General features: G+C 37.1%; 1 protein-coding gene across 4 annotated transcripts in view; it reads right to left on the minus strand.

Annotated features, from left to right (window-relative positions):
- LOC133611820 (latent-transforming growth factor beta-binding protein 2-like) overlaps positions 1–14248 on the minus strand; it is a 285634-nt gene that overhangs the window by 10200 nt on the left and 261186 nt on the right. For all 4 annotated transcript variants that reach the window (XM_061968969.1, XM_061968971.1, XM_061968972.1 and 1 more), the window contains 6 exons: positions 11174–11371; positions 9823–9915; positions 9387–9515; positions 6454–6594; positions 5159–5332; positions 4806–5084 (listed from right to left, as the gene is read on the minus strand). In XM_061968969.1, coding sequence (XP_061824953.1) covers positions 4806–5084; positions 5159–5332; positions 6454–6594; positions 9387–9515; positions 9823–9915; positions 11174–11371 — 1014 coding nt within the window. The remainder of the gene's footprint in view (positions 1–4805; positions 5085–5158; positions 5333–6453; positions 6595–9386; positions 9516–9822; positions 9916–11173; positions 11372–14248) is intronic.

The raw sequence follows: 14248 nt of genomic DNA on the forward strand, positions 1-14248 counted from the left end.
ACTTGAGAGCTCTGACTTCAACCTCAACCTCACAAATGACACAGTCCAAAAGCTTGCAGAATGTTTCCTCAGAAGAATGGAAGTTGGTATAGCTGTGCATTATCTACAAGTTTGACTTCCTAACCGCCTCATGCAAAAAAAGTTTAGGTTTACAATATTAGGTACCCATTGTAGGTGCAATCTAATCAGACCAGAGGCACGCAAGATGATGTCCTTGTCTAATTTCAATTTAGCCATGATGCAAAACTCAGTGATTATGTGTAGCTTTTAGTTTTTTGTCATAAAAAATGTGCAACATTATCTCAAGTTCTCAGCCTTATTTAAGAACATAGCATGAAGTTCTTGACTTAAGTGTGTTGTATTAATTGCATGTGTGAGCCTTAACATGCAAAAGATTAAAATAACATTCATGTGTCGCGTGCATTGATTTGAAAGATAATGTTCACGTCATTGTGCACTCACTATATTGTAAATGGGAGTTGCCGCTGTATGGAAGTAGAATTGTCTCACATCAACTTATATATATCAATATGATATTAATACATATGCATATATTTATAAATATACAAATACAAATGTGATATACAAATAAATAAATAATTTGTATAAATAAACGCGTATTTGTAAATATATTTTTGAGATTTTAAAATATATACAAATAACATTTATAAATAGAAAAATGTGACATAAATAAATCAAGAATTTCAATAAATAAACGTGTATTTGTAAATATATTTTTGAGATTTTAAAATATATACAAATAACATTTATAAATAGAAAAATGTGACATAAATAAATCAAGAATTTCAATAAATAAACGTGTATTTGTAAATATATTTTTGAGATTTGAATATAAATATGCTTGATTTGGTATTTGTATTTGTATTGAATTTGCATATGTGGATAGTTTTTTTGCTTTTGTGTTGATGAGACATTCCTACCACAAACCAAATTCACAAACAAATGTGACCTACACGCTCCCCTGAACAACCAGCAGAGGGCACTGCAGCCAGAGCGGTCTGGGTCACAGAGAATTATATGCAAAATGCCCGGAGTTCTCTGCACAAAAACAATCCACGTTTTTACAGAGAGAACGCACAACGGGCCTGAGCTAGCTAACGTTAGCGTTGTATTAGCTAATGCTAATTTATCCAGTTAATCTGAAAGATCATGCTAGCTGCTTATTTTATTGTATCAATGCCGTTTAATTACCTTGTCCCGATGTAGATACTGATCTCTTATCAGTGCAATGCAATGACGTGCAGTGAGGTTGATGGCTGGTGAGGCACTGACTTCATCACAGTCAGATTTACAAACATATGAACTCTAAAGAGTATCTTATTCACCATTTGATTGGCAGCAGTTAACGGGTTTTGTTTAAAAGCTCATACCAGCATTCTTCCCTGCTTGGCACTCAGCATCAAGGGTTGGAATTGGGGGTTAAATCACCAAAAATGATTCCAAGGCGCGGCCCCGCTGCTACCCACTGCTCCCCTCACCTCCCAGGGGGTGATCAAGGGGATGGGCCAAATGCAGAGGACACATTTCATTACACCTAGTGTGTGTGTGACAATCATTGGTACTTTAACTTAACTTTAACTTTACACATACAAACTGTAGCACACAAAAAAGCACATTTAATAAAAAAAAACATTATTATGGTCTTACCTTTACTTAGAAATTAAGTCCATGCGCCGCAACTAAAGCCCTCACTTAAACTTTCCACGTGCAAGATTGAATCTATTTAAAAAAGTGTAACCGAGGGTTTATAAATGTCGCCTATACTGTATGAAACTACAAAATAACAAACACGGAGGCTCTAGTTTACACGAGGACCACTTTATTTACCTTCTTTCAAAAACCTCCGCAACGTGACATCACTTCCGCTCTTAGCGCCTTCAAAATAAGAGCTCAAGGCATATACTGTATAACAGCGCATAACAGGAACTTAACATCACAAAGAGGAAAGCCCATGAAAATAGGTTACAAAAGTTATTTAATAAGAAGCCAAAAAGTGCAAAAACAATAATGTTCGTGTTGGAGGAGTTGTGAATTAGGTACACCTGCAGTCTGCAGGTGTATCTGCACAGCAGGCCAGCAGTTAGCCGAGTCATTGCGCAATCCATGTTGCGGCACTGAGTGACGTGCCTCAACTGGCTGCTGTTCACCGCACCGTCTCTTCTCAGTATTTGAACGGCAAATGTGAAAATTCAGCGATTTTGAATAAAAATAATCTAAAACTGGTGAAGTTAAATGGAAAATAACTTTATAGTATAATCACGGGATGCATATAACAATTTAATTTTTTTTTTTTCTTTTTACATTTTTTTTCTTTCCATGATGGCAGGTGAGCCCCCGGCTCACCTGCCTCTAGTGACTGCACGTCACTGGTGCAATGTGTGTCAAATCATACTAAAAGTCATGACGTAATATGACCCTCCCTATTGTGCCTCTGATTGGCTCGCCAATGTCTGACCATGTCTGTGACCCAGACCGCTCTGGCTGCAGTGCCCTCTGCTGGTTGTTCAGGGGAGTGTGTAGGTCACATTTATTTGTGCATCTGATTTGTGGTAGGAATGTCTCATTGACACAAAGCAAAATAGCGATCCACATATGCAAATTCAATACAAATACAAATACAAAAACAAGCATATTTATATTAAAATCTCAAAAATAATATTTACAAATATACGTTTATTTATACAAATACTTGATTTATTTGTATGTCCCGTTTTTATATTTATACATTTTATTTGTATGTATTTTACAATCTCAAAAATATATTTACAAATACGCATTTATTTATACACATTTTTTATTTATTTGTATATCACATTTGTATTTGTATATTTATTAATATATGCATATGTATTAATATCATATTGATATATATAAGTTGATGTGAGACAATTCTACTTCCATATCGCTGGAGGACCCAGCATGCCTTGCGAGCACTTCGTTAATAACAGTTAAAGCAGGGGTGTTGAACTTGTTTTCATCGAGGGCCACATCGCAGTCATGGCTGCCTTCAGAGGGCCGCTTGTAACAGTGAATGTAAGAATATAAAAGTATAATCGCCTCATTATATTATTGCCTATGCATTTAGTTATTTGATGATTGTACGTACAAATAGATGGATAACTTGCTTTGAAATCGTAAGTCAAGGTGACGAGCAGATATTTAAGTATTTATTGTTATTTTTACAAACTATCATACGGTATACAATATTTTTGTTATTTTTTTACAAACTATCATACGGTATATAACAATTAGGGGTGTCAAAAATTTTATTTTTATCACATTCGAATCCTGATTTTTTTTAGTAATTTTTTTTTTTTTTTTTGACGAATTAATTTAAAAAACTAAACATTTTTAGGCCATCTCTATGCTTACTTGGGGCATCTATGTGTCACACGTCAGCTCCCAAAAGGAGGTTTTGTAACCTGTAAGCTGCTTTGTTAAGGGGTTATTATTATATCAAATAATGCATTGCAAAAATCAGTTTGAATCGAGTATCGATTATGAATCAAATTCTCTACCCAGAATCGGAATTGAATGGCGAGGTGCCCAAAGATTCACACCAATAACAATTGAATATTTGTATTTATATCAAAGTATAGAACATGAAATTTCATGTAAATTTTTTTCTGACAAAATGGAAATAATGAAAACATTTAGTAAGAAAGATGAAGTATCCACATTATTCCCAGGCTTTCGCGGGCCACATTAAATGACGAGTCAGGCCGGATCTGGCCCCCTGGCCTTGAGTTTGACACATGTGAGTTAAAGGAACTTGTTTGTTGTTACCTACATACAATGGTAGTTTGTTGTTATTGTGTGTTAACTTACTGTACCAGTTACGTGATGTGCTGTTCACTTTTTTGGTTTGTACCGTGAGTATGACTGTCATTCTGTTTGATGATCAAATTGGTTGTTTGTTATCCCTTGCAAATTAAAGATCACCTTCCTTAAACGAGCTGCCTCTGAATTTGCAGCATACGATGCAATCTACTGTCTGTTGTAAAGAGCAACAAGCCGCTGAGACAGTCCTATGTGTTTCTGAGGTGGGCAAGCTGATAGAGCACAGTTTTCTGGGGGAAAAATCATAAAATCTTTCTGTGGTTATCCAAATTTATTTGTGACACGCGGCCACCAATAAGTGTGTGGGGAACACTGATACATTCTATTTTATAAGATTGTGCATCTTCCATATGGTAACCAAAATATTAAACTCACCTCATAGTATGATGTAGTGCAATTCTACATCAAACTAAACATAAAACATTAACATGTTGAAGTAGCCCATCTTTGGGAAATTAAAACCCCACCCCTCCACGTTCCCAGGCTGGCAAACACTTAATTGTATAACACTGTACGCTGTTAATGCAGTTTTCCTTACAAGTCACGTTTTGTGTATTTGTGTTGTGCAGGCGGCGTTTATTTTATAAAAAACTGGAGGGAGGAACAACTGCAATAATTATGCGACATATGCATTGCATGTGCCTGTGGGTGAGTGTACCTTGAGCTTTAATTTTGTGGATTATTTTAAACAATTACTATTCTTTATTTATATTATGCAAGGTGGTGTTTATCACTGAAAAACATTAAAATACGCTTGTGCATGGGCAATGGTGCCAGGCTCAAGCAAGTGCACCTCTTTTACGCAAAAGTATTGCCAGCGACGTGTATTTACCTGAGCTCTTGTAGTAGATGTAGCTGTACCTAATGTTGCGGCCAGTGAATATAATGTGAAGTCATGCTTCAGTGACAGTTTGTCATTGATTAAGCACGTAATATACACACACCAGAGTAGGGATCCACTGGCCGTGGCCGGTGCTCGCGGGGTCGATGGATGGGGACCCGGACAGGTGGCTGTCGAACACTGTAGTCGTTGTCGTTAAACAGAGGGATGCTCTCTGGAATGTCGTACGGTCCAGCTGGTCCACCATAGTTGTCCCAGTATGGAGGAACAAAAGGCTCGGCGGGATCCTCAGGACTGTCGACGCCGTACTCATAACCCGGTCGCTCTCGCAAACTGTCTGAACTTCCTCTCAGAGGCAGGTTGCACATGACTGCATAATCCTCTGAGCATAACAGAGCAGAGATTAGGATTGGACATCTAAACTGACATTGGACCGAATTATAAAAATATTCTCACCTGAGTCTCTTCGAGGACAGAAGGCACAATGTCCACTCCAGGCGATTCCATACAAGCAGCAGCATTCAGTGTAGGTAGTTCTGCGGCCCCGGAGGGGTTCTGAACACATGTTGTCTCCCTCCAGACGCTGCCAGCAGATGTCCATGTGCACATCAAGGTTAGACTCCACAGTTTCTTTGAAAAAACACAAATAAGTCACACAATTTAAAGTACCAGTAGAGTGGTAAGCAAGTTGCCTCTCTATTGAAGCTGTTATCATATACAGTATATATGATGTATGACACCGGAAAATGTATTAAGTTTGCGTGTAAAGAGGTATAATCAAAATAATATCAATCTCACGGAGATTGCCAAGCCATTTTGAGAGATAATGAGCTAACCAGTCATGTGATCGCGTGACGTAGAGGTAGGAACCGCAGATCCTATCCCTACCAACAACAATGCAAATCATGCAGACTTTGTGGGAGCCAATAACAATTACCTTGGGACAAATGAGTGCTAAACAAGAAATACAAACTACGAACATGATAAAATGATAGTTTACTATACAATGTCTGCTCTGACTTCGATGACGACTGATAGGATGTCCATACCTTCCTGTGCGGATGAAGAATTAATTTCAATCTAGAAGGATTAAAAAAGTGGCTGCTGACAGTCACACTGTCTTCGGTTGTGTGTGTTTGTCTCTATCTCCGGGTATCAACTATATGTCACAGATGAACCGCTTCTAGATTCATGGCTAAATCCTCCTAATATCCAGATAAGAGTCATGATCTTTATAATCTAGAATAACTTTGACGTGCTGGCGTTCGGCTCGTGGTAGCAGAAGAAGGCTCAATATGCTGCCAGTAAGTGGTGCATAAGCTTTTTCTTCTTCTTTACAGTTTTACATCCATATATGTTGCAGAACTGCTATTTTTTCAGTTTAATTTTATAGTTACATCTAAGTCTCTCCTTGAGTCCAGTGCAGCATGAACTATAGTTAGCTCTCGGTTATCAACGCTAAAAATAGATTGTCTGCGTTAGCCCTTATCATAACAACATTACTAATATTTGATTATTATTAAGGTCGCAAAAAGTAAACAGAGTATCGTTTGCGGGTTTTGGATGGTTATTTAGAAGGTTTTGTAGGCAAAATGGAGAGCCCCTATAAACTCCATTGTAAGTGGACTATTTATCTTTTTACGACTATGAATATAGGTAGATGGATACAATGAAACACGATTAAAGTCAACTTGTTTTACCACCCTACTGATATGTTAAAACAGTGGTGTGTGTGTTTTTGCACGTCTCACCTTCTGTAGTGTTTACGCTTATGCAGCGCCGTTGGGTGCTGTCCAGAACTAATGGTGGACTGCAGAAACAGTTAAAAGAGCCCGCCGTGTTCACACAAACTCCATCCATGCAAGAATTTCCAAATTCACATTCGTCATAATCTGGAAAACACATGGTCATACAAATATTCAATATATATCATAAAACGTTTAAAGGGAAACTGCATTTTTTTTTTTTTTTTGTCTGTCATTCACAATCTTTATGTAAGACAAGAGCACATATGTTTTTCTTTTTTTATGCATTCTAATTTGTAATATAAAGCAAGTACTAGGTGGCTAAAAATTATTGGGAGTAATATTTTACGACCATTATTAACTCAAAACATACAAAATTTGCTGAAAGGCGAGCATAAAACGTTAGCATGTTAATGTTAGCATGCTAACAATTGAAATGGTAACAGGACAAGGGCTAGCATACTTTTAAAATGGCGCCAAGTACTGGAATTCATGATGATTTATGTTAAAAAGTACGAAATTAGCTAAAATGCTAGCATACAATGTTGGCATGCTAACTTTAGCATGGTAACAGAGGAACAGCTAGTAGACTTCCAAGTCAGCGGTAAGTAATGAAATCCATGATCATTATTTAGTAAAAAAGTATGAAATTAGCTAAAATGTTAACACAAAATGTTAGCAGGCTAATATTAGCTTGTGGGGCGGCGTGGCTTGGTTGGTCGAGCAACCGTGCCAGCAACTTGAGGGTTCCAGGTTCGATCCCTGCTACCGCCATTCTAGATCCGAGTGACTGCCGTTGTGTCCTTGGGCAAGATACTTTACCCACCTGCTCCCACCGCCACCCCACACTGGTTTAAATGTAACTTAGATAATGGGTTTCACTATGTAAAGCACTTTGAGTCACTAGAGAAAAGCGCTATATAAATATAATTCACTTCACTTCACAAACATTAGCGTGGTGACAGGGAAACAGCTAGCATACTTCTAAAATGGCACCAAGTAACAAATTCCATGAATATTTAGTAAAAAAGAACGAAATTAGCTAAAATGCAAGCATAAAATGTTAGCATGCTAACATGAGCAGGGAAACAGGGGAACAGCTAGCATACTTCAAAAATGGCAGTAAGTAAATAAATCCATGATTATTTGGTATAAAAAGTTTTTAAAAAATAGCTAAAATGCTGCGACAAAACATTAGCATGCTAATAATCGCATACAAACATTAGCCTAGAAGAGCCAGCATACTTCTAAAATGGCACAGAGTAACAAAATTAATAATTGTTGGGTTAAATAGTACTACATTAGAAAAAATGCTAGCAAAAAATTGTTGCTTGCTAACATTAACATGCTAACAGGGGAACAGCTAGCATACTAGTAAGATGGCACCAAGTAACGAAATTATTAGGTTAAAAAGTACAAAATTAGCTAAAATGCTAGCAAAAAAACATTAGCATATTAACGTTAGCATATTAAAATTTACATGCCAACAAGGGAACATCTAATAAACTTCTAAGATTGCGCAAGGTAACAAAATCCCATGATGTTAAGGGTAACACGTTCATAATTTGCTTAAATGCTAGTATAAAATATTCCCATGTTAATGTTAGCGTGCTAACATTGATACGGTTAGCATACTTCCAAGATTCCGCCATGTAATTAAATTCCATAGCTAAACAGGTTGCTTTCGGATTTTTTTGAATCGGTTGGGAAATATGGGAATTGTGAAACTTTGAAAAATGTCCCATTCATTCCGATGGGGATTTCCTAGTAATTTAGGAATGTTAGGAAAAGTGGGAATTTTTTGAAGGTGATAAATAGCATGAATGTCTTGAATAAGTTGATTTGGTTGGTGTTGGAATGGTTTATATCGGTCGAGAAATGTTGAAATAGTAATGCTTTTTAATGAAAATCAGTTTTACAGAATTCAGGAATTCCAAGAAAACTGGAAATTTTGGGGAAACTTAGTAAAGTGTTAGTTTGAAAGCCTAGGATAAGTGGAATGTGTTGATGGTTAAATGGTTTGAATCGCTTGAGAAATGTGAAAAATGGAAATATTGTCCATTCATTTGAACGGGAATTTCCTGGAGATTTAAGAATTTTGGGAAAACCAGGATTTTTAAAAATATAAATAATATCACAAAGGCCATGGATAAGATTAATGGGTTGGTGTTGGAATATTTTGAATCGGTCGAAAAATGTAGACGTAGTAACACTTTGTAACTGAAAATGGGTATTCCGAAATTTCAGGATTTCGGGAAAACCAGGAATTTTCCAGAAAAAAAAGGTAACTTTGATGTCCCGACCAAGTGGAATGTTTTGATGGTGTACTTGTTGGAATTGGTCATAAAATGCAGACGGTGAAACTGAAATAAATCAAATCTCATTACCTCCGATGTTGGCTGACTTTTGTTAGCATTTATTTACTAGTTATAAAGCATTAAAAAAGAAAAACCTAAATGTGCTCGTCTCAAATAAGGATTGTAAATGTTAGGAAACATTCCCCAAAAAGTGCAGTTCCCCTTTAAGTGCAGTGCAGAGCCTTTTTATTTTTTTTTATTATTTTTATTTTTTACTTAATTACAATTGTCAGTTAAAACATAAAAAATGAATACGTTCCATTCACATTTTTTTTAATGACTACATTTTTTATTTATCACCATTGTCTCAACTCTGCACATTTTATTTTAAGAGACATTGCATTCGAAAGAAAGCTGCTGGCTTTACTTACAAGCATCAAATAATCTAGGATAAAATAAAACGTTTAAACATTCACTTAGAAACTGAAAGTGATACGCCTAATGGAACATGTGGAGTCAATGAGAGCAGCCTGCCACACACTGGCATAGAACACACTGGTCTCTCATATGGACTATAATACAGCTGCACTGCAGTGTTTGACATGAATCAATGATTTCAAAAGATATGGATAGTTTTCTTACCAATACACTCAAGCCTAACGTCGTCATAGTAGAATCCAGAGCGACAGTAGCAGGTATAAGTGGAGTAGAGGTTTACACACTGTCCGTTCTTACAAATGTCTGACCCAAACATTTCACACTCATTTGCATCTAAGGAAAAAAGACACAAAAACACACCTTGGATTGACATACTGCAAAAAACACACACACATTATTAATGCTGTTTTAAGAAATATTGCTTTTAAAGCTTTTAAATCCCCTCCAGTGAAGAGGTCAGGACACAGTGCCATTAAAGTAATGATCCAGGTATGCATCCCATAAAGCACTTTGTTAAAAAGTGGCAAGGGATTTTGTTTGTTTACATGACTTTAAAAGTGCCAGAAAGTAAAAAATAAAGCATTCCTGTGCCAAAAGTGAGGTAGCTATAAAAGCTTAGGTGTTTTATTTTAAAAAGTACCAATGTAGAGTCGCTGTTCTGCCAGACTTTGAGTGGAGGAAGCAGGCAGGGGTATTGAACCGCTGCCATGAGGGCACAACTGGTGATGGTCATCTGGAAAAAAACATACTGTTGTTACTGCTGGATAGGATGTAACAGATATCATATTAGTGACATTAGGCCTGGGCATAATAAGAAAATAATAATTAACTGACAGTTTAGTTATGTGGAACGGTTATTGATTAATTGTAATTGATGCAAAATGGACTGTGCTATGTTTAAAGGGGAACTGTCCTTTTTTGGAATTTTGCCTATCATTCACAATTATTATGAGAAACAATAACCCATATTTTTTTTAGGATTGTAAAGATAAACAAAACTCCAAAATCGATGTAGCTTTCAAAGCCCTCTTAAACAACTTCAAAACCCTCCATCAATGTTTTATATACACGCTGCATGGTTATATATAATGTAGTAACAGCCACGTCCATAACAATATGTAATATGTACAATATTTACTGTATTTTGGTCATTTTAAGCATTACCGGAACTTACTTGCTGGGCACATTTATTTCGTTGCCTATGGCAAAGCACTTCTGGCAACAAACACATGTTCTAATCATGGCAGATTTGGTAATAGACAACGAAAATGGCTATTTAGACATATGAGGATTCACAACCTTATCGTTTGAAGCTGAATATACGGAGGATGGACTGCTGGCTATACAAGCTTAGCGAGCATGAAGAGAAGGTGAAACATTGGAGCAGACGGAAGCCGAGAGAGTCAAGACCAGAATGACTTGACGGTGTAAATGGGGAGCTTTGAACCAAATTATGCTACTTATCCAAAATCAGCTGGAAAAAAACCGTCCCCGGCCATCTTGACCAAACAGACAAATGTGTAACGAGTAAGTCACTATAATATTGATCGACATACACTGTCAAGCTCGCTGTGTGTAAACAAAACATGAAATAATACTTTACAGATACTGTAATATAATTGTTCATGGTTTTCAATCAGTACAGATTGGTGTCATATCGCATTGTGTTGTGCATTACAAACTCCACAGCGATTCAGCTGTTGACGCACCTAGAACTAGCCGATTATTACATATAAGAATGCAAAAAAACCAACAACCCCAAAAACATGTGTTGTTGTCTCTCATAAGGATTATGAACGATGGGCATCATTAAAAAAAAAGTGCAGTTACCGTTTAACTCTTTTGATGCCTGCTGATTTGAATGTATGCATTTATAATCTTTAAATAAAAGACACGCTGCCATTTGCCGACTTTTTTCTTGGAAAAAAAACTAAACTAAAAGTCCTGATAAATGGTTCAAGAAAAAAAAATGCACTCATGAATCGTTTCACCTCCTCCTGGAGTGGGACAAGCGTAGATCTCACAGTTGTCGCCCCAGCCGGCACCCACAGTGCAACAGCACTCCTGCTTGGTGGTGTTCCGAGACAAGACGTTGTCGCAGAAGTTGGCATCGTTTAAGTTGTAGTAACACTCTTTCCTTTCCTCGTTTGTGGGGGCCACAGGAGCAGGGTCTTTTGAGTCGGTACCAGCTATGAAGTAGTCAAACAAATAGAATACATGAGGTCAAAGGGTAGTTACGGAGTGGCACACCCCAATAGTTATACAATTTGTAATTCAACAATATGCCTTCTCATGACAGACATACATTATTTACAGTAGTAAATATAAACACCAAAGGTGACAGTATCTGAAACATCTTTCTGGTGTCATTTTAGTTTCATTTACATGTACTGTACTTTTATAATATAAATGGTAAGTGGTCTGTATTTAAATCATGTTTTTACCACGGGTGTCCAAAGTGTGGCCCAAGAGCCATTTGCACCGGTTGTTTCATCAGCCCGCGACGCATTCTAAAAATACTATTAAAAAAAAGTAAAATAAAAAAGCAAACAGGTGAAATATAATAAGAAAAAGTTGCAATGGTGACTAATAAAACGCTGCCATGCAGGCTGTTTATTTTTTAGTGCTGCCATTTGTCAAATAATAATAATGAATCAAAATCAGTGTTGCTATAAATGAGCTATTTAGGGGCACCAATTACTTCACATCAAAAATTAAGTATTTAAGGCTGTAATTACATTATATTAAATATTTCACTTTTCACAACATTTTTTGGGGGGAAAATAATGCATATTTTGTGTTTTTACCATACAAAGGGAATAAAACATAAAAAATAACAAAATTAAAAAAATACAACTTTATATTATCGGATAGACCTGAAGTTGATGTAGAGATTTAAGCAATGGAATTTTTTTTTTTAAATAATATATGACTTATTTTTAATATTGTCTCTGGGACCAAACTTGAGGGGAGCCGTAAAGGTAAAAAAAAACCTATATATTGTATAGGTTTTGAAAATGAAAAATATAAAAATGGCCCCCGCATACTAAGATTTTTCAGTGTGTGGCCCTAAGTGGTAAAAGTTTGGACACCCCTGGCTTTTACTATACCTGAAACGATACCCAAAGCGCTTTACATTATACATCACATTCACCCATTCACACACACATTCCCACACTGATGTCGGAAGCTGCCATGCAAGGCTCTAACCACGGGAGCAAGCTGGGTGAAGTGTCTTGCTCAACGGCACAACGGCTAGGATGGCGGAAGCTGGATACAAACCAGGAACCCTCGACTTGCTGGCACGGCCGCTCTACCATCTGAGCCACGCTGCCCTATGTGTGTATGTGTGAATATATATATATATATATATATATATATATATATATATATATATATATATATATACATACAAACCCCGTTTCCATATGAGTTGGGAAATTGTGTTAGATGTAAATATAAACGGAATACAATGATTTGCAAATCCTTTTCAACCCATATTCAATTGAATGCACTACAAAGACAAGATATTTGATGTTCAAACTCAACTTATTTTTTTTTTGCAAATAATAATTAACTTAGAATTTCATGGCTGCAACATGTGCCAAAGTAGTTGGGAAAGGGCATGTTCACCACTGTGTTACATGGCCTTTCCTTTTAACAACACTCATTAAATGTTTGGGAACTGAGGAGACACATTTTTTAAGTTTCTCAGGTGGAATTCTTTCCCATTCTTGCTTGATGTACAGCTTAAGTTGTTCAACAGTCCGGGGGTCTCCGTTGTGGTATTTTAGGCTTCATAATGCGCCACACATTTTCAATGGGAGACAGGTCTGGACTACAGGCAGCCCAGTCTAGTACCCGCACACTTTTACTACGAAGCCACGTTGATGTAGCACGTGGCTTGGCATTGTCTTGCTGAAATAAGCAGGGGCGTTCATGGTAACGTTGCTTGGATGGCAACATATGTTGCTCCAAAACCTGTATGTACCTTTCAGCATTAATGGCGCCTTCACAAATGTGTAAGTTACCCATGTCTTGGGCACTAATACACCCCCATACCATCACAGATGCTGACTTTTCTCTTTGCGCCTATAACAATCCGGATGGTTCTTTTCCTCTTTGTTCCGGAGGACACAACGTCCACAGTTTCCAAAAACAATTTGAAATGTGGACTCGTCAGACCACAGAACACTTTTCCACTTTGTATCAGTCCATCTTAGATGAGCTCGGGCCCAGCTAAGCTGACGGCGTTTCTGGGTGTTGTTGATATTGATGTTGTTTTCGCCTTGCATAGGAGAGTTTTAACTTGCACTTACAGATGTAGCGACCAACTGTAGTTACTGACAGTGGGTTTCTGAAGTGTTCCTGAGCCCATGTGGTGATGTCCTTTACACACTGATGTCGCTTGTTGATGCAGTACAGCCTGAGGGATCGAAGGTCACCGGCTTAGCTGCTTACGTGCAGTGATTTCTCCAGAGTCTCTGAACCCTTTGATGATATTATGGACCGTAGATGGTGAAATCCCTAAATTCCTTGGTTGAGAAAGGTTTTTCTTAAACTTTTCAACAATTTGCTCACGCATTTGTTGACAAAGTGGTGACCCTCGCCCCATCCTTGTTGTGAATGACTGAGCTTTTCATGGAATCTACTTTTATACCCAATCATGGCACCCACCTGTTCCCAATTAGCCTGCACACCTGTGGGATGTTCCAAATAAGTGTTTGATGAGCATTCCTCAACTTTATCAGTATTTATTGCCACCTTTCCCAACTTCTTTGTCACGTGTTGTTGGCATCAAATTCTAAAGTTAATGATTATTTAGAAAAAAAAAAAAGTTCATCATTTTGAACATCAAATATGTTGTCTTTGTAGATATTGAACTGAATATGGGTTGAAAATGATTTGCAAATCATTGTATTCCGTTTATATTTACATCTAACACAATTTCCCAACTCACATGGAAACGGGGTTTGTAAATATATATATATATATTAAGGCCCTGCGATGAGGTGGTGACTTGTCCAGGGTGTACACCGCCTTCCGCCCGATTGATGCTGAGATAG

This window comes from Nerophis lumbriciformis, linkage group LG08 (assembly GCF_033978685.3).
Source record: "Nerophis lumbriciformis linkage group LG08, RoL_Nlum_v2.1, whole genome shotgun sequence".
Lineage (NCBI taxonomy): Eukaryota > Metazoa > Chordata > Actinopteri > Syngnathiformes > Syngnathidae > Nerophis > Nerophis lumbriciformis.